Below are 26,154 nucleotides of genomic sequence, written 5' to 3' on the forward strand. Positions count from 1 at the left end.
TCACTTCTTCTCCGAGGTCACAGAGGAGCAGCTGCATTTAAGTGGGGAATTCAATTGTGAAACATAGTTTGGGGCGAGCTGTGCTGGGTATCTGATTAAGGACAGCGGGAAGATTGGAAAGGTAGAGTAGGTTTCCAATGACAACGCGAAAATACAACTAAACCAAAGTTATAGCTTTCCATTGTGTTTGTAGTCAATGGAGTGACAGTTCATGTTCCTGATTGACCCCATTACACTGGACAGTACAGTACTAATAAAGGCCCACAGTCTCATATATAGTTATATATATATATATGTTACAAATATGACTGAAGGATGAGGAGATCTCAGAGTATTAGAACAAACAGATACCTCCTCTTTGATTACCTCATTTACACTCTTTCTAAACAAGCAAAGACCTTCATGTCATGTTTTCATGCATGCTGGTAGTCACACACATAACTGTATGCTTACTTACAATAAAGAACACAAATGAAGGGTAAGAAGGTTTTGATTAAGTGACATTCAGCTAAAAGAAATAATAAAAACACACAAAGCAGGGCTTAAAACAACAACAACAACTAAATTAATCAACTTGATTTGGAGAGCTTGGAACTGTCAGCTTGTTATGTGCAATGCCAAGCTACTACATGCCAGGTTAGGAATCAGGGACTAATGCCTGGGAGTTTGAGAATTCGAGAAGTGTGTGTAAGCAATTGCATTTATGCATTTATGTAAATGTATGTCACTAACTCACCATCCGGGGTATCATCCCCGGAGTGTCTGTCTCTCATGTGGCAGGTTGCCACTGATAAAGTTTACGTCAGGATCATGAATCGTGACAGCGCCTGCTGACCTGGTCCTGCTGGACACCGGGAAGCCTTATTGACATTTTCCTGGATTCATCCAAACTTTCTATTTCTTTTTTTTTTTCCAACACAACATAATTTCTGTCAAATGTTGTATTTGTACTATGTTGTTTATCCTGTACACACGACATCTATTGCACGTCTGTCTGTCCTGGGAGAGGGATCCCTCCTCAGTTGCTCTCCCTGAGGTTTCTTCCATTTTTTCCCCTTTAATTTTGGGGTTTCTTTTAGGAAGTTTTTCCTTGTGCGATGCGAGGGTCTAAGGACAGAGGGTGTCGTATCCTGTACAGTCTGTAAAGCACACTGAGACAAATGTATAATTTGTGATATTGGGCTATACAAATAAATTTGATTTGATTTGATTTGATTTGAAGCAAGAGGCCGAGGCAGAGCCGGGATCATTTGGGGCTGTCGTGTGCAAGACTTGGCTGCCAGGCAACATACTCTGAGCCATTTCTACATGTGCTGCTCTTGTGTCGGATGAAGACAGCTGCCTAACTTGACAAACTCCTACACCTTTTCATAAAGTAGGTATGCAGTAGAATAGAAAATCTGCTACACAAACCTAGTAGAAACAAAAAGCATGGTCCACCAAGTCTGTGTTAATAATCATGAGCGCAGATCATGTCAGATAATACGCTGTGCAAATGACTGAATGAATAATAAGAGTTCACAAGAATAGGATGACAATTACACAGGAAAGCAGCCAATCCAAGAAAGAGAGCAAAACATGGCAATCACAGACTCGTGCTCCCACCCCTCTGATTGACTTTCAACACTCTTGAGGAATTTTACTTTACCCTCATGTCAGAGAGACCCTTCATTGAACCTTAAAAAAAAAAAAAGAAGCATTTTACTGCGTAGTGGGGGCTGAGGCGGTGGGTTTGAACACAGTCAACCCTTCAGGCCAGCTACTCTCAGGTCTGTCTGCAGATTTTAGTGCTGGCAGGTTCCTGAGAAATGGGGGAGGGAGGGATGGAAGAGAGGGGAGGATGCCATATTCCTGTCACTGGCAAAATACACCCCCAGCGGGAGTATAATGGACAGGATCTCAGCGGGACAGGAAATGATTTTGGTGAGATCTAGAAAGCAGAGGGGGGGGGAGTGTAGCAGAGTTGGACTGGGAAAGGGGCAACTAAGGGTGCCCATGGGTCAGGATACAGTTAGCCCGGCAGCCACACGTGAATGGCAACATTTGTGCTGAGAGCTGGTCGGGAAGAGGAGGGGGGAGAAGTTATGATTCAGGGGCGAGCAGGCAGTTAGACGGTGAGGCGCGGGGATAAATTAACACTACACAGTGTTTGGTTAGTGATATGTGCCAAGCTTGATCTCCCAGCCTCAAAGTACTTCAGTCAGTGTGTATGTTAGTCTGTGAGTGTTGGTGTGTGTGTGTGTGTGTGTGTGTGTGTGTGTTCACGATTAGCAGAACGGTTATGTTTGAAAAGCAAACATTTACCCTCTAGGTTTGCTGTGACAGATCTTAAAACTTGACGGACACGTTTTGAGTAGTCATTGGATCGGCTCCTGCGAGCTCTCACCGACTGAAACGGTCTTTATTTTCCTTAAATATATTCACTGACAAAGCGTAGGAATATCAAACTATTAAACATTTCTATCAAAGGAGTCTCAGTGCAATGGGCCTAAAGCTACACGTGGACTTTATTGTCCGAGTTTAGCAAGCCTCGAGCTCTTGTGGATCTCACAGGAGGAAATGTGATCGCTTCACATTTCTTTCTTGGAACAGATAAAAGACTCTGTACGGGAATCCTTCACAAGCTTCGTTTTCTAATCGTCTCCCTTTCTTCAGAGGCAACACTTAAAGTTGAAATCTGTCATTTTGCTTTATTAATATATCTTAAAAATCCATCTGTATGGTAACAGTGTAGGCAAATCATGCACTTCGATGACAAATGCTGATCAGATCTGTCAGGTCGCACATGCAGTCCGACTTACTCAATTCAGTCAATTATCTTTTATGCAATCTCATCACCTGCAGATTACACTTTGACTGCATATCCCCAATAATGACATACAGTAAAAACAGATGCTAAGAGTGCTATACTCTGTACTAGTTTGAAAAGTTACAAATTTAACGTGCAGAATTTTCCGTGTGACTCATTCAAAATTTGCAGCAGGCTGAAACCACACAACTTTAAAATAAATATATATTTTTGGATAAACCTTTCCAACATTTAAAGACGATTTTGTTTACTTACATCATAATAATAGGTCAATGATCATTTTGTTCTCATATATGTGTGTGTGTGTGCAGCATCTTACCTCAAACTCTGCATGTTTATGAATGTCTTCAGACCTCTGTCGGCTGAGGATAAATTCAGCTTCATTAGCCACACGAACCAGGTGGTCCTTCATTGTGTGACTCAGCAGCCTAGGGACAAGGGAGATGGACATCAGCCCACTGGAAAACTGCATAATGTATCTGCAATTATTATTTACATTTGTGTCAAATGTCAATTTTCTTTAGTCATAGAGCGGTAAATGTCAGACAGATGCTTCGAAACATAAAATCTTGAGCTTCACAGTATTTAAAACATCTGTTTAACACTGTAATATGTGGCAACCTAGAGAAGGGACAGCCATGTAATATCCATAAAATGGTGAAAAACAACCGTGCAAAATAGGCAGATAATCTAATTTGGAAACAAAACCAAAGCAGATAGACCCTGTGACTGGGGTGCAGGTGCTAATTGATTTGTTAATGATATTCATCTGACAAGAGGGAGGATCTCTGCCCGTGTTGCTACATGTGTAGTCTACCTCCCTCTTCTTATCAGTGTTGATGAAACATGCATGTTGTGCGTGTGTGTGCGCAGGTCGAAGAAACCTCTCTACAGCCCTAAAGGTCAGGACTGTGCAAAGTGGAACAATAACAGACTAGGGGCGAGAGAGGAGGGATGGGGGGGGGGGGGGCTGGGACTGACTGTGGGGTGGTTGTGTAGGGGCCAGGGGATGACTGTAACCTAAGCCTGCTGTTTCAGCACAGGGCAGCAGGGGAGCGGAGGTGCTGGGGCCTCTGCAGCCTCCATGGCCCTGTCGAGGCCCCGCTATCAATAACCCAGCCTCTGCCCTTCTTTATGGTGCTCTGTGCTTTAGACTGTACATATGGACAAAACAGACATCTCTTATGACAATTAGGTACTATTAATAGTAACTAATTGTCATAAGTAATCGTAGAAAAGAGTTTTCTGCAGGATTCACAAAGTTATATTCAATATTTTTAAAGACCCTTTTACTACCACATAGAATACGATTTATTATACTGCCCGAAGTGTGCAGAAAAAACCAGTAGGGAAGAAAGAAAGCCAAGAGTTAATTATTATTATTATTATTATTATTATATCATTCTACGTGACAGAAACTACGTCCATGTTTAATACAGTATATGAAGATGATTAGCTCCCTAGCTACTGCAGCCGTGACAGTGTTTGCAGAATAAAATCTGGATTTGATTAAAGAAATAAAATGATGACCAGTTTGGATTGGATGGGAATTTGATGTTCCGCTAATCCTGTTGCGATCACGTTTAAACGACTTGTTCCCACTAAGAGATAGACCAGACACACATGTATACACATGTATGCACTTTGGTGAGTAAACCCCGACTTGAGTTATGGCTGTGTAAGCCACTAAAGTGAATTACAACTCCTGTCCTCTCACAGGACTACAGTGCATTGCTTGTCTTATTAGCATTACTGGGGATTAGCCTCAGCCAATTCTAAAAGCTGAGAATCAATAATGGAAAGTGGGGCTCTCTAAATCTGAAATTGATGAGTTCTAAGACTAAGAGTAACTGATGTGGGAATGAGGGAGTCTTATTAGGAAGAGATGGAGAGGCTCGTATGTCGGGATAATTGAAAACCCAAGAAAGAAAAAAAAAATAGGAGGAAAAACAAAAGACAGTGGCAGACAATAGAGATGATTACAAGCAGATAAAGGCTCGAGCAGAGAGGCATAAACTGACAGAGGGACAGGAGGAAATCAAGAGCGATTTCCCAAGTGTCACAGAGGAACCAGCGATCAGAGCCCCTTGTCACCTTTTACCTAACCTTTCTCCTTTTCCCAATCCCTCTGGGATGAGCACGCACTGAATGGAGCCTTGAACTCAAGGATCTTCCATCCTCGCTCTCCCGAGCTCCTCTAAACACCCCCCCTCCCCTGATTATTGATTGTTGTCCAGAATCTTGAATAGCCACCCTATCATGAGGGCCTGGGGGGGGGCATCTTGATGTGATCCATGAATGGTGGAATTGGAAAGTGTCTGATGGGTCGAGGTTGGAAAGATAATGAAGAAGTGGTGCTGCTGAGAGGACAGCGCTTAGCATGTCAGAGTTACCTACCTGCCTTCGTTGACCAACTCGATAAAGGCGAGACCTGCATTCTTCTGGATGGAGTTCTGCCATTCCTGCAAAGCGGACACGCACAAAATATCAATGAGCGCACAGAAATAACTTTACCAAGTTATAGAAAGTACATTTTATACATGGTCCAGTGAATCACTGATCACGCAGAATTAGAAAGAACTCTGCCACATTACGATGCCTTGGATTAAAGTAGTGCCAATATGTTCCTTCTCAAAGCTATTCAAAATGAACCCACGTTTACTAATGTAGGAGTCCAATACTTTCCTCAGAGTTTGAGTAAAAGCGTCACTAAGAATGATCACAAAGATAATTGTTTTTAATGATATAAAACAGAAAAGCAGGACATTCTAACGTTTGTCATTTTCCGATTTTACTTCAATAACCGTCGATCGACTACTCAATTAAATCGACTACTTCCTTTAGCTCTAGCAAAATCCTTTTCAAGCTGTTCATAAATGGACCTTGTATAAAGCTATTCTTGAGTACATCCTGGTGTCCGTAAGCTTTCCTGCCACCACACGTCTCTTATGTCAGATGAAACATCGTCTAAAAAGGCAAACTGACTGCGTCGGTCAGCGCAGGCTACATAATCAGCTGGCAGTGTAGTGGAAAGGAGTGAAAGAGCCGTGTTGGGAGAGCATTTATCACGAGTAAATACACAAATTTCCTCCTCTTTGACTAACGTTATGGTTCGAGGTGTCAGTCTAAACAATCCAACCGCAGCCGTGTGCAACTTTAAATCCTCAATTTTGAAGGGACAACGAGAAAAGGAAAACTTCGCGGTCGTCGTCCCTCATGTTCTGTTCAATATTTCAACACCTTCAACACAACCGTCAAAAGAATAATAAAGCAACAAGGTCATGGGGCCTGTCTGAACCTCACAGCGTTTCTCCCCCCCCCCCCCCCCCCCCTTCTTCCTCTCAGGGGAGACGGAGAAATATGCACGAAAAACCTCAGATTAGAGACCTAAACTACCAAACTGCTCTTTAAGAAAATCATTAATAACAGCCGTAGATGTCAACATACATTACACATTACTCAGCATTATTTAAAATGTGTCATTTGTTCATAAATCTGCAATAGAAATTTCAGTAGTGGTGAAAATAACCATCTTTTACTCAAGCGCCCAAAACAGAGGATTTTAAATGGAGTTAAAAATGACCTCGAGTTGCGAAACATGCACGAAGTGAAAGACGCACAATGTGTGTGTTTATCCAGGCGTACACTTTTTAAACTCCGCTGTCATCATCTCTTGCGCCGATAGAGGAAACCGTGTGTTTATGTAGCGACTGGCCTTTCAGTAAACCGAGAGAGCCCACGGGGGACACGGATATCAGCGTTGCGAGGAGGAAGGAAAGCTCAATTTACAAGGATTTCTAATACATATCCAAACATATTTGTACATGTGATGATTTTCAAAACCATACAGCCGTTGCCTTTCAGCACAACACACATAATGCCTTCAGAACCAATCACGGATCAAGCCGAGAGAAACCGTCGTTACGAAACGCCTGCATGCGCCATCGCTCTGTGTCCAACTGCACGTCATACAACCTAACACATAACCTCAACTCAAAACTGCTTTTTGTCCTGAAGGTCCATATTGGCATTGACCGTGTTTACAATACATTCCAAATAAAGAGGGCACAGAGGGAATAAAAGTCTGGGCGCGGGAGTGGAAACAGTGTTTGGGAGTTGAGAACTGGCAGAGGGTTTTGCGGCTGAGGCTTGTTTTAGAGGAAGTGTGTGAGAGCAGCCTTGGGGCCTTCTAGTTGAAGCATAGACTGTAGTTGAAGGACATTAACCATGAGTGTTAGCCTGTGGCTGTGGGGATATTCCAGACCGGGTTAGAATGTGCTTTCTGGATTTCAAATAAACACCACAGGAAGTGGGGCCGTAAATAGAGTCGTCCTCTCTGGAGAACCAGAAAACCAGTGACATTCAATTTCCTTTTTATGTGATTTCTTTGCAATACTTGGGAATCTCAGAATTTAAAAAAGCAAAATTAAAAAAAAAGCTTCTCCGTGCAGTTTGTGCATGTTCATCGCCAAACTGCAGCTCGAAAAAAAAAAAAAGCTTTGGTTCTAAATTAGGTTTGACAAACGGCGTAGAGGCCATTGGCATTTTGTGGACACAGACAAAGGTGATAGCAAGACTAATGGCGTCATTATGGGCTAAGAAATGGTTCCTCTAGTTGAATTAAAAAAGTAATGACCCTCATCTGAGGGACGTCTCCCGGTGACAAAAAGGAAACCGACAGGTCAGTGATAGAATATTGGATTGTGGCTGCCCTGATCAGAGGCGTCACAGCTTTTATGGCCACAATAGGGGCCATGACCACAGCGCTACTGATGAGAGGATACAAGCAGCCATTTGTGACCTCTCACCTTTAACCTGACCTCCTAACTGATGATGGGACGGAGAGAGGGGGCTGTCCCTTGATCCTGAACGGACATTTTGCCAGTGTTTAATATAAGTAGTAGGAGCTACGTTTTGCTACTTTTTTTTTTTTTTGTGCGTGTGAGGATGTTTATGGCTGCAACTTTAAAGCTATTCATGGAAATGCCTGTCTCAATCTAACGTCAATAAGACAGCTCTGTTTGGTCTGTGTTCCACGATGATGGCATTGAGTCTAAACACACATGCCATGCACTTCCGTCATTACAGCTGATTATCCATAATCAACATCTAAATATACCACTACCACTGGTGAGAAAACACAGACCTCCTGAGCAAAATGGCCTTTCAAAAAAAAAAAAAATCAGCCTCGCCACAACACAAGGAAAACATTTTCCAACACTGAAGTAAGAAATGGTTCGGCTCTCCCGAAATAATAAATAAGTCGGTTGTGCTTTTCGGTGGCATCACTCATAATCACAAGTATTTGTTGATTTGAAAAGGCTGTGGGAATACAACTTCAGATGGCATGACAAACGCATAAATCCACATATCAAACGTGGCAGTGCAGCAGAAGCAAACTTAAAGAGGCTGCGAGCTACTGATTTTGTTTTTTTTAAATCCCCCCCCCCAAAAAATGTGCTTCAGTTAAAAGTATAGTTTGATCACAGGGTGACGCAGAACATGACTGCTCAAGGACAAACCCGATGGGAAAATAATGCACCTTTTAAAAATCCTAAATTAAATTAGAATAATTCTGTCATTGCTCTAAAGTAAAAGGTTCCTATGACCACTGACATATCAATGACATGTGCCGGCATATCTTGTCATTCCTGAATTACACTTGTGTGTGTCGACGACCACAAAAAAGAACAGACAAGGAAACAGTTGTTTGTAGCCGTGTGACCCAAATGTTTCTGAACACGAGCGTGTGTGCGGATAAGAAAGACACTTTTACAATTACCTTTTAATATCTTATTGGTTATTCATCATTGTGCTTTTGACTGATTAAACGCAGAAGTTGAGTAGTTTAATTATGCTGCTGTGTGTGTGTGTGTGTGTGTGTGTCTACTCTAGCTCCCGACAGTCCACGTGTGCGTGTTCCAATGGTATCTGCTTAAAGAAAAACAGACACTCGTATTGGTGTTTGCGTGATCAAATTCACAACGGAGGGAAAATTTACTGATGTCCAAATATTTATACTGCAGGGTCTCCGAGAGCTTCAGGGACTCACACTTTCATGGCTACAGTAACACACACGGAGTGAAAAAACAAAACCTAAACTCCCTCACACACACGAAACATAACATGTTTTGGGTTTGTCCAACACTTGAGCTGTGTATGAAAAGTATGTTTAAGTAAGCCAGCAGTAGATCATAAAAGAGAGATATGTTTTCTATATCTTATCGTGCAACAAATCTGGTATTTGGTTCCTTCAGACTAATGTCAGTGGGGTTTTTTTATGATGTAGGAGAAGAAGAATACTTAAACACTGCAGCTGTTTCACCTCCAAGTGGAACAGATGTTCACTTCTAAATGAGGAATTAAATAATTACTTCATCCAACGACCTCATGTTAGGACTGTTCCTTTAAGAGATCTGTCGGTCTAGACCTTTCAGTATAAAAAAACGGATTCAAAATGACCTTTCTAATTCCAGTTGCACGATTGGTGAGGAGGATTGATCTTTTGTTTGTTAGCTTTTAGTTGATTTTTCCAGATATCTCATTTGGAAACTCATAATAATTAGTCATCCAAACTTTCTAAATGATTTACTTAAATGCACAACTTTTGCCAGATGTTTCAATAATGGTATGAATCCAACAATATCTTGGTCGTGCCATTTGCTTGTACCCGATATGGCTTGCAGGTGGAACCAGGACTCAAGTAATTGGAAAGAAAATCAATGCAACCCCAAAGGATAATATTCACAAGAATAGCATGTGAAAAATGCCCTCGGTTGACTTTCAATGCCACAAATTTGTACAGGACCAAACTTAATACGTGTATGAACTTCACTTAACAATGCCAAGTGATCGTCAGCCAAATACCAAAACATACTAAATATATTGGTTGCTAAAGTAGAACTGAATTCTGTGTTGAGTCCTTGAAGTAAGAGCGCTGCAGGAATGACCGTAAACTATATGTCAGTTTTGAACTTTGTTATGAAGAGATCAAAAATGCAAGGAAGTGAATTTCCACTCCAGATCTAAGTAAAAAAAAAAAAAGCCAGGACACGATTGTATCAGCGGGACGGCCGAGACAGGATAGAGGGGAGGGAGAAACATAAGAATACATTCCAAGTACTTATAAGTTGGGACCTGCCAGGTAAGAAAACATTACATTAACCGTGCCTGTCGGGAGGAGAGCGCTCTGTCAGGGAAATTCGTTTATTTGAAACACGATTATACGTTGTGTATAAATAACCAACTATTCATGCCACTTGAGGCCCTCCAGTCCCGAGACACTTGAAGCCAGCTCACAGTAAAACCTGCTGGGAGCCAAATTAAAAGCCACTCAATTTTTTTTTTTTTTAAGGAGTCTCCCGTCTGATTCTTCACTCTCAGCTAGACTTCACTTCCTGTCAGGAAGTCCCCCTTGACCCCCACCTCCTCCTCCGACACAACACACCCTGCTGCCCCCTCTCTCGCTGCATAGTTGGCAATGATAGGGAGCCTGCAGAAGTAAGTGTCAGTTGGTGTTACTGTGTTTTCTCTACGTCTCACAGGATAGTACCTTTTCAAAGAATATGTAGCATGATATTATCTTCTGAACTAGAGTAATGGGGGGGGGGGGGGGGGGGGGGGGGGGGGCACTGAGCCACGTGGCATGGCTGTAAAGGGGCACTGGAGCAGAGCACAGGGTGAGGTCGAACAGGGAGGGAGGGGGGGGGGGGAGAAACACTTTGATTTGCACTGATCTTGAACCTTGCGTGCCTGTTTAACAGCACAGTGGGACGTGAGTCTGACTGTGAGGAAAATGATGGGGAAAGTATTTTTGTCCCCTGGTTTCATCACATTCCTCGCCACTTCTCTCACCTTTCTCAGCTCCCCAAGTGCTTCATACAACATGGTCTGCTCTTGATCCATCAAAGCCTCGCTTACAGGGGAGAGGAAGAAATGTGTCCACTGACAGATACAAATGACTATTTAGCAATTCAAACATCATACTTTCCCCCAACATGTGCAACTAACAAAACAACTTGTGAATACTTAATACAAACATACACAAGTAACTAAGCCTACGGTTCAACTCGCTGGTTGTTTCCTTCTTATTTTCAGGGTCACTCGGTTTCCAACTGGTTCCCTCGTTTCTCAGATTATGTTATTGATTGTGTGGAGCATGATGACCGTGCACTCCCGACCTGTTCCTTGACTGCAGGGGTTTAAACTTCTATGCCTCCGCCACTCTTACATCTAACCTGGAGGTCAGAGGGTCAAGGGTCAGGAGGAACCAAGTGTTTGGGGAAGTCAATGTCCTTCTCCCCGCTGACTGGGAGAGAGAGGTGCCCATCTGTTAAACAGGTTAAACTTTAGTGAGACTGGGAACACATGATAATGTGTGCTCATTGGATTAGCATTGATGTTATTGAATTACTATTAAAGGATTATCTGCGTCAGTGGTCCGAACACTTAGAACAGAGTTGTGTGTGTGTGCGACGAATTAAAATTCTTGAATACAGTAAGTTGATGGGTTGGTTCAATCAAATGTTCTCACTTAACGCTACTTCTACATAGTAATTCAGCTAGTTGTGGGGTTTTTTGGTTGGATTTTGATAAATCAATCTCTTGAGTTTTTCTGCTGCCAGTTGGGGGTTAAAACAAGACGAAGACTTCGCAGCCATGCTAGTAGCTTAGCGAGGCACAGTTGTAAAAAGAAAAAGACCATATTTACCATCTTAGTTTAGCATTTTAGCATGCCAACATTTGCTAATTCTTACTAAACACAAAGTACAGCTGAAGCCGAATGTCATTCGTTTTCTATCCGTTTAGGTGAACTGACTAACAGTTAAAGAATAGAAGACTACTGTATGTGTGATTACACTACATTGATTGTATTTGTTGACGTGTGAGGAAGTGCAGTCTTTGCTACCTGGGCTTGACCATCATGAAACCAGAGCCCCTCCGCCCCACAACTCTCTCCCTGCCTTCCACTCCATGCACAGGATGCATTTCTGATAAATGGCAGAAGGATGGATGGCCTGACAGAGAGGCCGGACAATAATGGCTGATCTACAGGACACAAATGCAGCTACTGAGGAGATTTATGAGCCTCTTCTCATCGTAGACTGTTCAGTAACCGATGAGATGATTTCTCAAAGCTCTGGACGGACGGCAGCGAGCGCAAGAGAAAGCTCTTTCTCTTGTCCCGCCGCATTATTTATTTATCAGGTGTTTTGGGTGGAAGCCACTTCAAGGAGGTGCACCCAGGAAACAACACGCTGGCCGTAAACATGACAAAGAGGGGAGACAACGAGCGTGAGAGGGAAACTGTCAGGGCGCATCAGGGGCATGAGAAGAGTGGTGCTTTACATGCAAGACCCTCAATGAATGTGTCTCACAATGGAGAAACTTAAAGGGCCTTCATGTAATATGCAAGAGCTACTTCGAGGAAGCGATCACATTCAATAACCTAGAAATCATCAAATTAACGCAAAAGCATCACATATTAATCTGAGACGGACAAAGAACGGAGAAATAGACCCCTGTTCAACTTGTCATGGGAGACTTTCAGAACAAGCCAGAACCCCCCTTTATTGTTTGTGCTTTGAGTAATTCTAAAAGTCAAATCTATCTAACACCATGCATACATTAAAATAGCTATTCCACATTCTCAAAATGATGTTATAAGCATCTACAAACTGCGTAAAGCTAAAACATTTAGTCACTTGCTCAACTGAGACTAAATTAATCTGCAATAACTATAACAGAATAGAATTTATAGGCTCGTGCTTTTGGAAATTTTTATTTTTCACGCTTTCTTTTTATACATGTTATAAAGACAAATAAGTATATAAACAAAATAAGCATATCTGCTAATTAATTGATCATTTCGGTATTAAAGGGTTAGTTTGAGTGCTTAAACACGGTGCATCTTGAGTGACAACGATGCAAAGTGCAGATACATAAGTGGCTCTTTCTCCTATTTGTCGCAGCTACAGTATATGATCATTAATCCTCATTTTGTATATTCAGCAGTCCTCCAGGATCAATATAACAGCAGAGAACAAGGCAGCATGCCACCCCAACAGTTAATGTCTGATCAAAATGGTCCTTTAATTGGGAGCACGGTTGTAGTTGTTTAGAAATGGGGCACTATCAAACAGCGGTTTACAATCCCCTCCTCAATGCCGAGCTGATGTGGCCGCCAATGTAACTTTCATAGGATCCCTGATTAAAAACTGCTCTGCAGTCCCTAGCCTCCTGACCCTTCACCCTGGCTCCACTCCATCTCAAAGCTCAGGAAATTAATTAAAATTTCACAGAGATTGTATCGCGTCGCATCTCCGATGAAGGTGTGGGGGGGGTGGAGGGGGAAGAGAGAAAAAAAAAATCAATCAAAACCCTCTCCATCTAGACCCGCCACTGGTTGGCTTGAAGGCAGGAAGGAGTCAAAAGATGGCCACAGAGGCACTTCCTGTGAGAGGATTGAGCACTTCCTGTGCCAGAGGGCCCTACAAACTTTGCTAAATAATGTCATCAATCATGGCACCGGCTCACTCTCACTGCCCCACAAGGAGAACAAACACACAAATAATTATACGTAGTAATTCAGCCCAGAGGAAAGTCTGTCCCTGTTTTCCTCTTTTCCCCGGTGGAAAGCAGCACATCGCCTCCACCTTCCTCTCCCCTCCTTTCCCCCCCCCCCCCTTACACAACAATAAAATTACATTTGCATTAGCTGTGAAAGAATTTGGTTGGATGATTTATTGAAGCAATCAACACCACGCTGGCCAATCCCTGTTCCTCTCACAGACGGCGAGAGAGAGTGTGTGTGTGTGTGTGTGTATTGTGGAGATTGGGTGGGGTAGCTTGGAGCTTAGAGAAAGGAAGAAATAGCTTGGGCTGGGGACCAAAGGGGGAAGCGAGGCATGAGCTGTGCAGCGGAGCAATCACCAAGATTCTGCCTTTGATTAGATTAGCATTAAACAACACCCTGACAGATATGACAAATAGGTGCATTAGAGCCTGTCATTCTTCTCTCTTTGGTTTTCTATCTAGCTTTCACTCCTGCTATTCCTTCGTCTCTGGACATTATAGGGTTCGCATTCCCTCCATGTGTCCCACTAGCACAAATCTATGCGGCCCCTGACATCCAAACAGATGTGTAATCTGACTGCATTACCTTTTTGGAGAAGACGCAAAGTGAATGATGGGAACCAAACAGCGTAGGGGTTAAAAGGGGGAGAAGGTGAAGAAAAGAAAGCCAGATGACAGGTGCTATTTCTTTAGAAAATAAAGCTGATAAAAAAACTAAAAAAAGCAATGCGTAGCGGTGAGAGAGGCGTCATTAATCAGATGTGTTTTTGTATTATTGGATATCTTTGTTTTTTCATGGAGGTGCTTTAAATGGAAAAGATGCAAACAAACAGGGCCAGAGGGGAGTTCTTATCTGTTGTCCTTGTCAGAGGATGTATGAAGGGTCTGTGCTTCTACACTGAATAAATGTTTTATGACTTACGTTTAAACTTAGCTGTACAGTAAAGCACATTGTGTTTTTGGTCCGCATGCCTAAACTAAACAGCCTTCAGTAGCTTTGTGCGTCTTAATGCTAATCAGCCATCCTGGAGTGATCTATTGAGATCCCCGATCATTGATCTGCCCACGCCTGCTTATGATCCCAGAATTAGTATTCATGAATCCGGCAGCAGCTAAATAAACTTGGCAACAAAACACCCACAATACAACAGAGACGAGAGGGATAATCAATGTAAAGCACCATCAAATCTACATTATCCCTCCTCATCAGTTTGGCCAGGCCACAGAGGCCGGCGCTCGGGTCAGAGGTGATGCGGACAGGTCGGACACCCTTGACCCTCGAACCAATATTTGCGGCCAGAGATGCGTTTTCTCCAGTTTCTCTGCCCTCACTCGGGGACGGGGTGAATGCGAGAAGGCAGACAAGGTAGTGTGGAGGGAAAGATAAGGCGTTGGATGGCTCACTGTCTCCACTCTGGGCTGTGGATTTACTGCACTCAAGGTTAGCCTGATAAATCAGATTGGTGGAAAAGCGGAGGACAGGGGTAAGAAAAGATATAGATGCCAGACTTGCCTGTGAACACAGGAGCATGACGAGCTCCACCACTGAGCTGCTGGACTTCATACACACGAGGCCTGGAGAAAAATGAAAGAAAGCAGGTCAGAAAGTACATTTGACACTAAACAACACGTTACATAAACCTTCCTCGTTACTCGTGGACACGTATTCATGCACTACGCACACACAACTTGACACGGATTACCCAACCTCGTGCCATCTGCAAGAGAGCAGATAGTATTGATGGGCCTAATGAGCCGACATGATGTTACTGTAAACTAATACATATTTGGGCCTTGTATTACAAGCCTGATTTGGCCAGCATATGTCCCATTGATCCCTAATGGCGAGCTCTGGGCTTTTAGAGGGCAGGGGGCCACCAGAGTGTCCAGAGTCTGCTGCACATGCACAGACGGGAAGAAAGGCAGAGTAGCCTTTGGTCTTTCTAGTTGCTCTTCATATGGCACAGAGACACATGCACAAAAACACACACCTCCCCCTGTCTTCCCTACAGGCCCCCCTGCAGCTATCAATCAACTTTCCATTTTGTTTGGAGGCAGCAGACATCCCAAACACTGCTATTAGTGGCCTGGCCTATGACCTGGCCCTCTAGAAGCCTTCAGCACAACTACCGGCTCTTGGCTCAACGCACACTCATCACATTATTCGATTAACAACTGCCCGGATGTGTTATTGCATTTAAATGAGGACAACACACATCATTCAGGTAGAAGTTTTTAAGTCTCTGTGATGATGTACTTACTCGTGCCTTCAATAAGGAGCTCTTGTCCGTGGCTGCCCAGCAGAGTCCGAGAGAGGAAGGGAGCGAAGTCCACGAAGATCTCTCTCAGCAGAGGAGCCGCCTTCTCCAGAGCATTTTCCAGACGCTCGGAGATACTGGAGATGCAAATCCAAAAACACACAAACGGTACATAAGCAAAACGACATTGGCATGAAACTCCAAAATAAATCCAGTAAATGTCACATTTTTTAATATCAGTAAATGATCGGGGGTTTCTTTATGTGAAGAAGAAGAAAAAAAACATTTGAATTAGGGGCAGAGCAACAATCAGGGGTTTTTAATAACGGATGCTTATAAAACACTGATAGTGCATGTGCATGTGCGTATGTGAGAGAGAGAGAAAAGAAGATGAATCACCTCATATTGGGGGCTGTGTTCTGGGTCACAGGGGAGAGCGGGGGGACAGATGGCAGGCTAGCGCTGGCTGGAACCTGGCCGCCTGCTGCAGGGAGAAACCAAAGAACTCTGTTATTAGTCTGGATGTTGGACAAGGAAAAGACACCACACACACACACACACACACACACACACACACACACACACACACACACACAGACACACACCAATACATTATGCGACCGGGGTAGCACCATAAACCTGTGCGGAAACATGCATCTTATGAAATAATACAATGGTCTCCATTCAAATGTATAGAATAGGGGGATTTATGGTCAAAAAGGGCAAGTGGGGGTACAAGTATTATTTTATGGTTAGATCGTGGATGATGTACTCACAATACGTCTTCCTTATCAATTTACAATTCAGAGGTTTTCATGATGTCAGCTGCAGTAATACTTCAGGCAGTCTGATCATCTTTAGATGGTGTTTTTTAAAATGTCAGCCACACATCAAACACATGCACAATATGAAGTATTTGTTAGAAATGAAGTAATAACTGCATTGTTACACCTGTGTTGGAATGCGAGATTGTTAAATTAAAAAAAGGTTTAGATTTTCAAATTGTTTTCACTCATTAAGTCATTACATACCAATTTAGCCCTCTGGGCTGCTTTTGTGACTGTTTCATTATACAACTAAAAGGTGCTTTACGACTTCATTTTGGAGACAGAGGCTCACAAGGTACAAAGTCCATGTTTGATTGATCTGGCAGTAAATTCACTTCCCTGTGGCTCATAAATAAGCTAATGCCCAGCTGTATATGGAGGAGGGGGATTCCTCTGGTGTTTCAGCGGGCTTGTTTTTCCAGCCAGGACAGTCTCCAAGCAGGGATAACTCTTAAGGAATGACAGACAGTGTAATGTGGGCTGGAATGTGTGTGCATACGTGTGTGTGTGTGTGTGTGTGTGTGTGTGTGTGTGTGTGTGTGTGTGTGTGTGTGTGTGTGTGTGTGTGTGTGTGTGTGTGTGTGTGTGTAAGGTGTTAAGCAGCGCCATGTGGGCTTGGTGAGAGTATCCCTCTCGAGCTGAAGTAGCTCCTTCAAACAAAGAGGAGTAAATGAACATCTCCATTAGTCCTCCCACTGCCCCACTAAAAACACTCACACTCACAAAGCGTATTTACTCAACACAGCTCACTGACACAAAGCACCCTGTGCATACAGCTTTAACAATTATCATTATTCACATGCGCACACAACACACAACACACACGCCTGATTTTACAGTGAATGCACAATCTCCTAAAAGATTCTCTTGTCGCTCCCTCCTCTCTTAAAACACAGACTCCTCGTGAAAAAACATTACACTTTTTTACACACACACACACACACACACACACACACACACACACACACGTGACAAAAAAAATATCATATCATTATTTATTTGATTCATTTAGCCACTGCTGAATCAGTGACTAAAGGAGAGTCAGTGTGCTCATATTATTAATTTAAAAAAAGTTTGAATTTAATGTTATTTAATGAATTCAACTTAATTCATCCTTGTATCAGAAATCACCAACATAAAATTCCTCATGCTCAATCTTTACCTTGTAAAAAGCAATTTTATATTTGGCATTTAGTATGTTTACACCAGTGACTATTTTACATTTGTTAAAAAACAAAATGTTACTTTGACTCTACACAACCAAGACGATAGCTGCAACGACAATTGGATTTGTGTAATTCTATTGTTTTGCGCCGTCTCCTCGAGCCTTTGGTAACTGGATTACATTGTACAAACACAGCAATATTATTCTGCCAGACACACACACAGAGGAGAACAATCTCTAAATAAATATTGACTTTTTCATAACTGTCTCATCCAGGTTATGACTTATCTGCCCTCGCGGAAACACTGCCCTTCTAATATTTGATTGTGTGTGTGTTTGCGCCCGTGTGTGTGTGTGCACTCACTAGCTGCAGAGTCTGCAGAGGTGCTCTGGGAGGAGTCTCCAGAAGAGACTACGGCAACGCCGTCGTTGGGTGTTCCACCGGACACAGACGCAGCAGTGGCTGCTGGGACGGCAGCGCCTGGAGATGGTGCCATGCCAGCTTTCTTAGGTGCAACAACGACACTTCTGTAAAGAGACGACACAGATTATTCATTTAGTGCCACCTTGACAGAACTATTGTAATGAAATGCTGACGATGCCAGTTCACAGCGAGCCTCATAAGACGTTAATGTACACAGTACGTTTGGAACAACACCAACTCATAAATCCATTAGACTGCAAGAGTAATTACAGAGCTACTGTACTGCCACAAAGTACTTTAAAATAGTCACATTCATCTGGCCACAAACCAAGCAGCAACCTTCAGCAGTTTTTCATCTAGAATAATACGCTAATTGTTTACTTGGCCACACCTAATAAAATACAACAGCCTCGTGAAGAAAAATGCATTTCATTTTGCTTGTTGACAACACAGCTTTCACCCGCTGGCGAGCGCGGTGAGCCTTGCTGAGCAGGGGCCAACTTTGAATGTTGTGTTTACCTGCAACCGACTAAATCATATTCATTGCGCCTTTAAACTGAATACAATACAATAACTTTGCATGTATAAAATACCGTCTAAACTTTGCAAAGTTTCCTGATTTCACGATGTTGATCAAAACGTATCTGATTAAAGACGTTTTCACGGTAATTCATTCGACACACATTTCCATTCCAGTCACACGAAAGGTAGTTTTGATTCCCAGCTTAGGTTAAGTTTTCCATTTCCATTACTTAAATTGCTAAAAACAACTTTTTTTTTTATCTCCAATCATTGACAGCTAGCTTAAAGTTGTAAACAGTTATCTAGTCAATGATAACGCTGCTTCTTTAGATGTCCCTGTGGTAAAGTAACAGGAAGTGTTTCTCGTAGTGATGCTGGTACGACTGAGTGGAATTCAATTCCCATCCGCCGAACAGCAGATGGGAGGAGAGCAGCATGCAGATAAGCTGTCAGTTTAGACCAGGGCTCTGACAGACCACTGGCCATATCAAAGAGAGCCTGGCCCCGCTTATCAGTGCTGACACAAGGGAAGCCGGGTCTAATCACTGGCTACTGTTCCCTCTCAGAAACACAAACCGATGCAGGCTCACCAAGATAAGCAGGCATACATCAAATGCACAAAATCTGAATATGAAAATCTGAAATTACCTGTAATCAGAATATGGAAAGAAAAGAACGACAGCATAAAAAAAAAAGCTAACATACATTCCTGCACGTTCCCACGAGTCTGAGTGTATACACACTTTCATGCACACACACACACACACACACACGAGGAGATTTGGGTCTGGCTCCTTGTGGCGCAGACAGATACCTGGCTGCAGTATCAAAGGCTGTTCCCAGCTGATTTAAGGCAGGTGATCAGATCTATTAAAAGATACTGTGAATGTTAAATCCTTACAGCTGACCTTTGCTTGGAGTGATCTATGATTTAGAAAGTTCCTAATAAAAACTAGTAGTTGACGGGACAGAATGAAATCAGTATTGATAGCCAGAAAGGGTGGAGATAAAAGTTTCTGGTCACTTCTTTCTGTTGTGATAGGGAGTGGGCTGGATGGTGGTATCAGGGAACTAGGCGGCGCTGACGTGAAGCACCCCAGGTGTCAACAGCCAGGGAGGGAGACAGAGGCCCCCCCTGGTGTGTGGATGCTGGGAGTGTGTGTGTGTGTGTCTGAAAATATTTGAATATATGCATACGAGTGTACAAATAAATGCATGAGTGCACAAGTGTGTGCGAGTCTGCCGTTGAACATGTCCGTGGATGTGCTTGGCCTTCCATCTGTTCCCCAGCAAAGGCCCAGTGAATTATTCAGCAGGTCATTAGCCACACTTATCATGAGTGGGCCGCCCCAGTCGATTAATCAGCCGTCAGCGGCCCCACTCAACCCACAAGCAGGAGCCCAGGGCTGTGTGTGTGTCTGTGTCTGTGTCTGTGTGTGTGTGTGTGTGTATGTATTCTGGGCTGAGAGTGAATTATTTAAAGGCTTTAACCTACAATGGATAAGTGCAGTAAACACTGAGATTCCAGTAATCTCTGCTATTTCAGGTAAAACAAGTGCAAGAAAGAGTAAGGAAGTGTCGTGGTGTGTGTGTAAAGATACAATTCTCTAGACTAGAGTGTTAAGTGAGCCAACTCTTGCGAGGGAGGAGAGCGTACGCCCCGGCAGAGCTTTGATCTCCCCTTTCACACTCGTTTCACGCAACCCTGTGCATGTGAATGTTCAAAATGTGATTCGTTGACATACACACCAACACATTTACATGTACACACTTTCAAAATTAACTGTGATTAAGTAAACGCCATCTTAAGCTGTGATTGGATGATGATGGGCTTGTGTGGGAGGAGCATTGACTTGGATATTGCACTTCATGCTCGATGTTTGCATCAGAAATGCAGTGTTGGACATACAATTAAAGTTTTACACCTGTAGGTCTAAATGTGCTTTAAGCCTCATGTTTCTTCACCCAAGTTTAAAATACTTTTGCAGGGTGTGGTTTTATTTTTGTTTGATTATTTAATACTGATTTGGTTTCACGGTTAGATGTACAGTTAAAATGTTACTGTGTTTGTTTTGGTGTCTACTTTGAAGTTTCTGCTCTGGATCTTTGTCACAACTTTTTATGGTCTATATTATGGTCAAACAATGTTTATGTGTTTGCATAAATAAATATTGGCTGATGTATACCGCAGCTACTGGATTAAAAATATTTCTATGTTCAACAGTATCAGCCACAAAGACAACATCACACGAGTCCCTAAAACTAAAAGTAATAAAGTGACTTGAAGCCACCTATAAAGTCCGGCGTCGGCTTGTAACAACCTTTATGACGCATAAACGCCTGATTTTTACAGCCAACAACAGCAGGTTACAAAAGAGCTGATTAGTTTGATGCAGGGTCACTAATGGGCTCGTTTCAGGTGCATCGCCTCGTCTGAACCCCCCCCCCCCGTTCTGAACCCTTCATTCGCACAATCTGTGTGATGTAGAACGGAGCCTTCACTCTTTCAGTCGTGTTTGCGTCGGACAGGCTTACCCTCTTCCTAAGCAGTACATTAACAGCATTAACACAACTCATCTGTACATCAACTCTCACATGCATGTGGAGTCTGTTGCCAGGAATGCAAACAACTGCGCCATGTATATCCCCAGTGTCTAACACTCGCATATTCTGCAGAACCACGCAGTCTAAATCATCGGCTTGTACAATGACACTGTTTAGTTCTGGTTAGTGTCAGCAAATATTTGCAGACTGGCTGTCATAACAGGGGCATGGCTGAGAAATGGATGGGAGAAATCCAGCAGGTCTCCACTAGTAAATAAATCAGTAGGGATACTTCACCCCATGACCAACCTCCAGGATTTTATCTGGGAGATCCCGGCTTCTTTCATACATTGCTCTCGTAAATCCAGCCGTCTTGGTAAGTGGGAAGTTGCCATGTTCTGACAGCAGACGTCAGTGCAGAATACCAGCTCTGGCTAGTACTGGTGTCACTGGGAGACTTACTGGTTAGTGGGAGATGCTGAGCAGTGATAGAGTCATTACAACAAGATAATAAACATAGAGCGTGTCTACATGCGTGGTAGGTAGAATTGGTAAGTGTAAGGACTAGAGACAGCTGGCTGATAAAGAGTGGTAACCTCAGGAGATAAGAGAATAAATACAGGCGTAAAAAGCCAGTGACTGTTATGGATAGCAGGGTAGTTTTCATCAAAAGACGTCAAAATAATTTGGCACCTCGGCAGTGAGGTCTGATACTGGGGAAACACAAGGAATCTGGGTAGAGGAACGGATTCAATGTGAGCATAAGTGCATAAGTGTCCTTTCCGTCCTCAGTAGGAACCAATGAGCTCGGGGCTTAGAGCCAGACAGGGTTGGGAAGTGATGGGAACAGAAAATATAGAATATTGCCAGCCTTATGCTTTAACTGGTAATAAATTAATTATTAGTTTCGTGTGTGAACGTTTTTATTTACTCTTTAAAAAAAAGGGAGCAGGGGGAAAGTTTGCCGCCTGTGCCGGGGCTGTGTACCTTGCATGAAGAGGCTCCCATAGGCAACGAGCGAGCTGTTAGTCTATGTTCTCCAGCTCTCCTGACGTCCTCTCTTCCTACTGAGTCTGCTCAGCGGACAGGAGCCAGTCTAATCCCCCTGATATGAGGAGCGCCCTGAGACCTGACAAAGCATTCCTCAGATAAAGACACGCGATCACAGAGATGCCGTGGAATTCCCACAGTTGGGGGTAGGCAGACGGACTAAGTGTGTTTGTGAGAGCGAGAGAGAGAGAGAGACAGAAACGGAGAAATGTTTTCTTCAGTACATGAGAACTTTGACTTGACATTACCTCCATGGAGACTTCTCTCCCCCCCCCCTTCTCCCATCTCTCTCTGCCGATTGTGAACATCTGTCTCAGAATCAACGCTCAAAATTCAAACCAGACCGGTGACCATCCTCTCTCACCTGGGCCCGTCTGTGGCTTCAGTACCAGGCTCTGCTTTTGAAGCCTCAACTCCTGTTTACCCCCAGCACCTCCAGGGGTAATGCAAATGATACCACTTTCATGCCAGACAAAAAAAAAAAGGGGGGATACCGCTTCAAATGTTAGACAGGGAGAGACGAGCAGCAGAGACGAGCAGCAGCAGAGATGAAAAAGAAAGTTGATAAATATCAGTGACACGGTGAAAAGAAACGGCTTCCTGCCAGCTTCGTTTCCCCGTCTCTTCATCCCAGACATGACTCCCGTTTTTCCTTAAGACAGGTTCTTTGTAAGGCGCTTTGCTCGGGATGAGGACTTACATCGACAGCTAAAAGAAAGAACAATGTGTGGGGTGGGGGGGGGGGGGGGGGGGGGAGTCAGAGACTAAGATTCCCCCCCCGGTTCAAAAGGGTTTCTGTTACAGAATGTTTTCCCACCTCCTCGGAGGATACCAAGCTGAGATGTCTTCAAGGTCTGACTTTCAAAAGTCCCCTGCAGTTATGTTGGGATAGATGCTATGAAAACGTCAACTGTGAAGCCTGAGAATCAAAAGCGGATTTGCACCATATGGGCTCTTGAGAAACTAATGAAGCCGTCAGGTCTGCACCAGAGGAACTTCAGACTTTTCTTTTCACAGAATCACCATTGTGCCGAGCAGAGAAACATGTTTTTCTGCAAAGAGCACAGTGGAGCGTTTGAATCAGAGCACTCGCCTATCAAATGAGCGGAACTGCAGTGATGATTCTCTGGCTGCGTCGCCCAGACCTCCAAGAAATGTTGGTGGCAGCAGACTTGGGTCCACCATGATGTCATCGGCTGGAGAGCTCACGAGGCTGCGCAGGATGTCCTTCACATTCTTGCCCTTTGAGTCAGCGGGCAGAGAAGGTCTGACCTCAGAGGACAGCGTGCACAGGGCCTCTGAGATGGCGTCTGGACCGTGAGTCACGCCAGAGGATGACAGGTCTGCGTCGCTTGCGGCCGTTGAGGTGTGGTCGTCTCCGATGCCAGAATCATACCGCCGGAGAGAGACACCGTTCTCCACTTCTAGTCCACCGGAAATGGCGCCGCTATCTAAGAAGACACAAGTAATAAAAGATGAAGGAAGGTGAGGTGTGACACGAGAGATGTTCTCAATCTTAAAGTCGGGACACCTACAATTATATTTTTGTTGACGATTCTCAGTTCTCTGCCCTTTCTTTTCATTCTGTAGTTTTAAATGATGTAGCGCAATACTGCATAGTCAACATCCTCTCAAAAAGGTATTTAAATAAAGAATCTTTTTATTTAGGTGTCAAAAGCAGAGAACGCCTTACAGGTTGACCTGCTGTCCTCACATGCAGATGAATATGTGTGGTGTGTGTACCTGTGCTCCGGGCGGACTGGGATCGTTGAGGGCGTTTCTTGTCATTGTGGGGCTCCAGGATGTCGCGGTACTTAGACACCATGAGGACTGAGATGAAGTAGACAACAGCAAGCGCCAGAAACTGAGCCTGTTTACTGTCCTCCTGGAACAAAACAAAATACACTAAACAGTCTGCACCTTCTTCAGAAAGCAGGGACAGTTGAGTACATGAGTGTTGTGTGCACACACGCTGTCTCTTTTAGAATTATGTCGCAGGGATGCGTTTCCTGTACAACTCACGATATCTCTGAAGACGACAGCCCTGAGGCGGTTAATGTCCATGTCCTGCAGAAGACGGTCAAAGTCTCTGACTGGAGACATCCCACCTGTCACTGCGTCAACAGGACTCTGCACGCAAGCACGGAAACCAAATGTATCATTCTCTCCGAGGGAAGTGCAAGCAGCACATGCACTTTTACACCAATCACAATGTTTATTAATCCGTGTGCACTTCATGGAGTAGGGTAAGGTTTCACAGCTTAGAGAAGCTATCCCTCCTGGGATCATGTCCTTAACATAATGGCTTTTCTATAGAGCCACTGCATTATAAATGAGCTTTAACACCCGGTTCAGGGAAGAACAACACGACTTTACTGGAAGTCACTGTATCAAATCAAAGGGGGCAATGACAAAAAGCCTCGTCTGGAGTCAAAAATAGCAACCAGTGCGGTAATATAATAAGATATGAGCTAATGCAATAGAACGTGGTTGTCGTTGGTGAGAAGGACAAAGGGCGAAGCTCCTTCTGGTTTACTATCGAGCGTAGGAAAAGGGCAAAGGAAGATGTGGCTCCAGTATTAGAGAGATTTATGTTATTTTGTATTTTAAGGGAAACAATTGTACACATTTAAAAACAGCAGAGGACCGTGTTGGATGAATGAGGCGAGGAGATGATTTGGGTTACTTGCCTGCGCAGCTCCAGTGTTGGGCATGGCCGTGTAGCTGCGTGCTGAGGCTTCTGCGCCATGGTTAAATTGGGCTTGCTGACACTCCAGACAGTTTCTCACTGCCATAGCACAAACTGGGGAGGGATGGAGAAATATGTTTTATGTGACATCATATAAGTAAAGTCATTTTCAGAGAAATATGTACAAGCATTACGCTGAAGGCGCTAAAAAAAAGAGATGGCACCCAAAGCAAATTCACAGAGAAATCTCTGCTCATAAAATGAAAACAGGAGCAGCTGAGAGAGACAAAAACAAAAAGGAGAAAAAGTGGGGCCATGACAAGGTCAGTGCTCTGGCCAACTCTGGCAGCATCGTTCACTCTTCCCTGCTCCACCTCTCCCTCCCAAGGTCACAGTGCAAGGGTGTGCTCTTGAATCACATCCACGGTGTGCAGCTCCCATAACAAATGACACTGCCTGGGTGTGCACACGCCGAGTAGGCGGCCAGATACGTCCTTCGTTGCAAAATATCTCGGGGTGCGACAACTTTATGTGGGTTCAAAACTGGCACACTTACCATTTGTAATCTAATGTGCCGCCCCGCCTACGTGAGCCCCTCCCAACCCCCACCGCTCTGTACTTGACAACTGACAAATGTTAACTCTGAGCCATTTAGATTACGAAAGAGGGAATTATTCCGTCTGGAAATGGGCTCGCTCTTTCCATTAGGACTACTCTTTCATACGACCATTTATAAAAAAGAAAAAAAGAAAAAAGGGGGGGGGAGGGCAGGGAGGGGTTGAGATGCTAAAACCTTGTTACAGTCTTCCAAAATCAGATTAGGTGCCAGCAATGGGGAGCGCATACCTCATCAAATATTCATTTCATAACGGCTGCTTTCTAAAACTGGACCTGTAGTACGCCAGCCGCCAAGTTAGCTGGATAATATCCGAGAGGAGAAGCCCTCTTTGTTTAACAAGTTTGCCTTTGTTTGTAACCTTCACTGTAATGAGCATCTAAAAAAGCAAAAGCTGATACTGGATATGCACCATTACATATATACAGAAATGATTTAAAATCAGTGTAGAAAGTACTTCCACACTGAGCGAGTGTGTGTGTGTGTGTGTGTGTGTGTACTGTGTTCATCTGTGTTTGCTGAAAAGGTGCACCACATAAAATGAATAATGTAAGAATTTCAATATCTTTTATTCAGCGTGAGCGTGGCTTGGCTTCTGAGGCTGTCGGAGGGAAACCGTAATAGCCTGGAACAGAAGGCAGAAAAAGGCCTCGGGCTACGCTGCAGTGCAGTGCA

At 43.6% G+C, this 26,154-nt stretch overlaps 1 protein-coding gene across 1 annotated transcript in view; it reads right to left on the reverse strand.

Annotated features, from left to right (window-relative positions):
- Positions 1 to 26,154, reverse strand: part of lrba (LPS-responsive vesicle trafficking, beach and anchor containing) — a 169,979-nt gene that overhangs the window by 95,018 nt on the left and 48,807 nt on the right. The window contains 10 exon segments of the mRNA XM_029434539.1: positions 3,129 to 3,237; positions 5,207 to 5,271; positions 14,898 to 14,959; positions 15,646 to 15,779; positions 16,042 to 16,126; positions 17,999 to 18,162; positions 23,268 to 23,625; positions 23,918 to 24,059; positions 24,197 to 24,304; positions 24,865 to 24,977. Coding sequence (XP_029290399.1) covers positions 3,129 to 3,237; positions 5,207 to 5,271; positions 14,898 to 14,959; positions 15,646 to 15,779; positions 16,042 to 16,126; positions 17,999 to 18,162; positions 23,268 to 23,625; positions 23,918 to 24,059; positions 24,197 to 24,304; positions 24,865 to 24,977 — 1,340 coding nt within the window.

This window comes from Cottoperca gobio, chromosome 1 (genome assembly GCF_900634415.1).
Source record: "Cottoperca gobio chromosome 1, fCotGob3.1, whole genome shotgun sequence".
Lineage (NCBI taxonomy): Eukaryota > Metazoa > Chordata > Actinopteri > Perciformes > Bovichtidae > Cottoperca > Cottoperca gobio.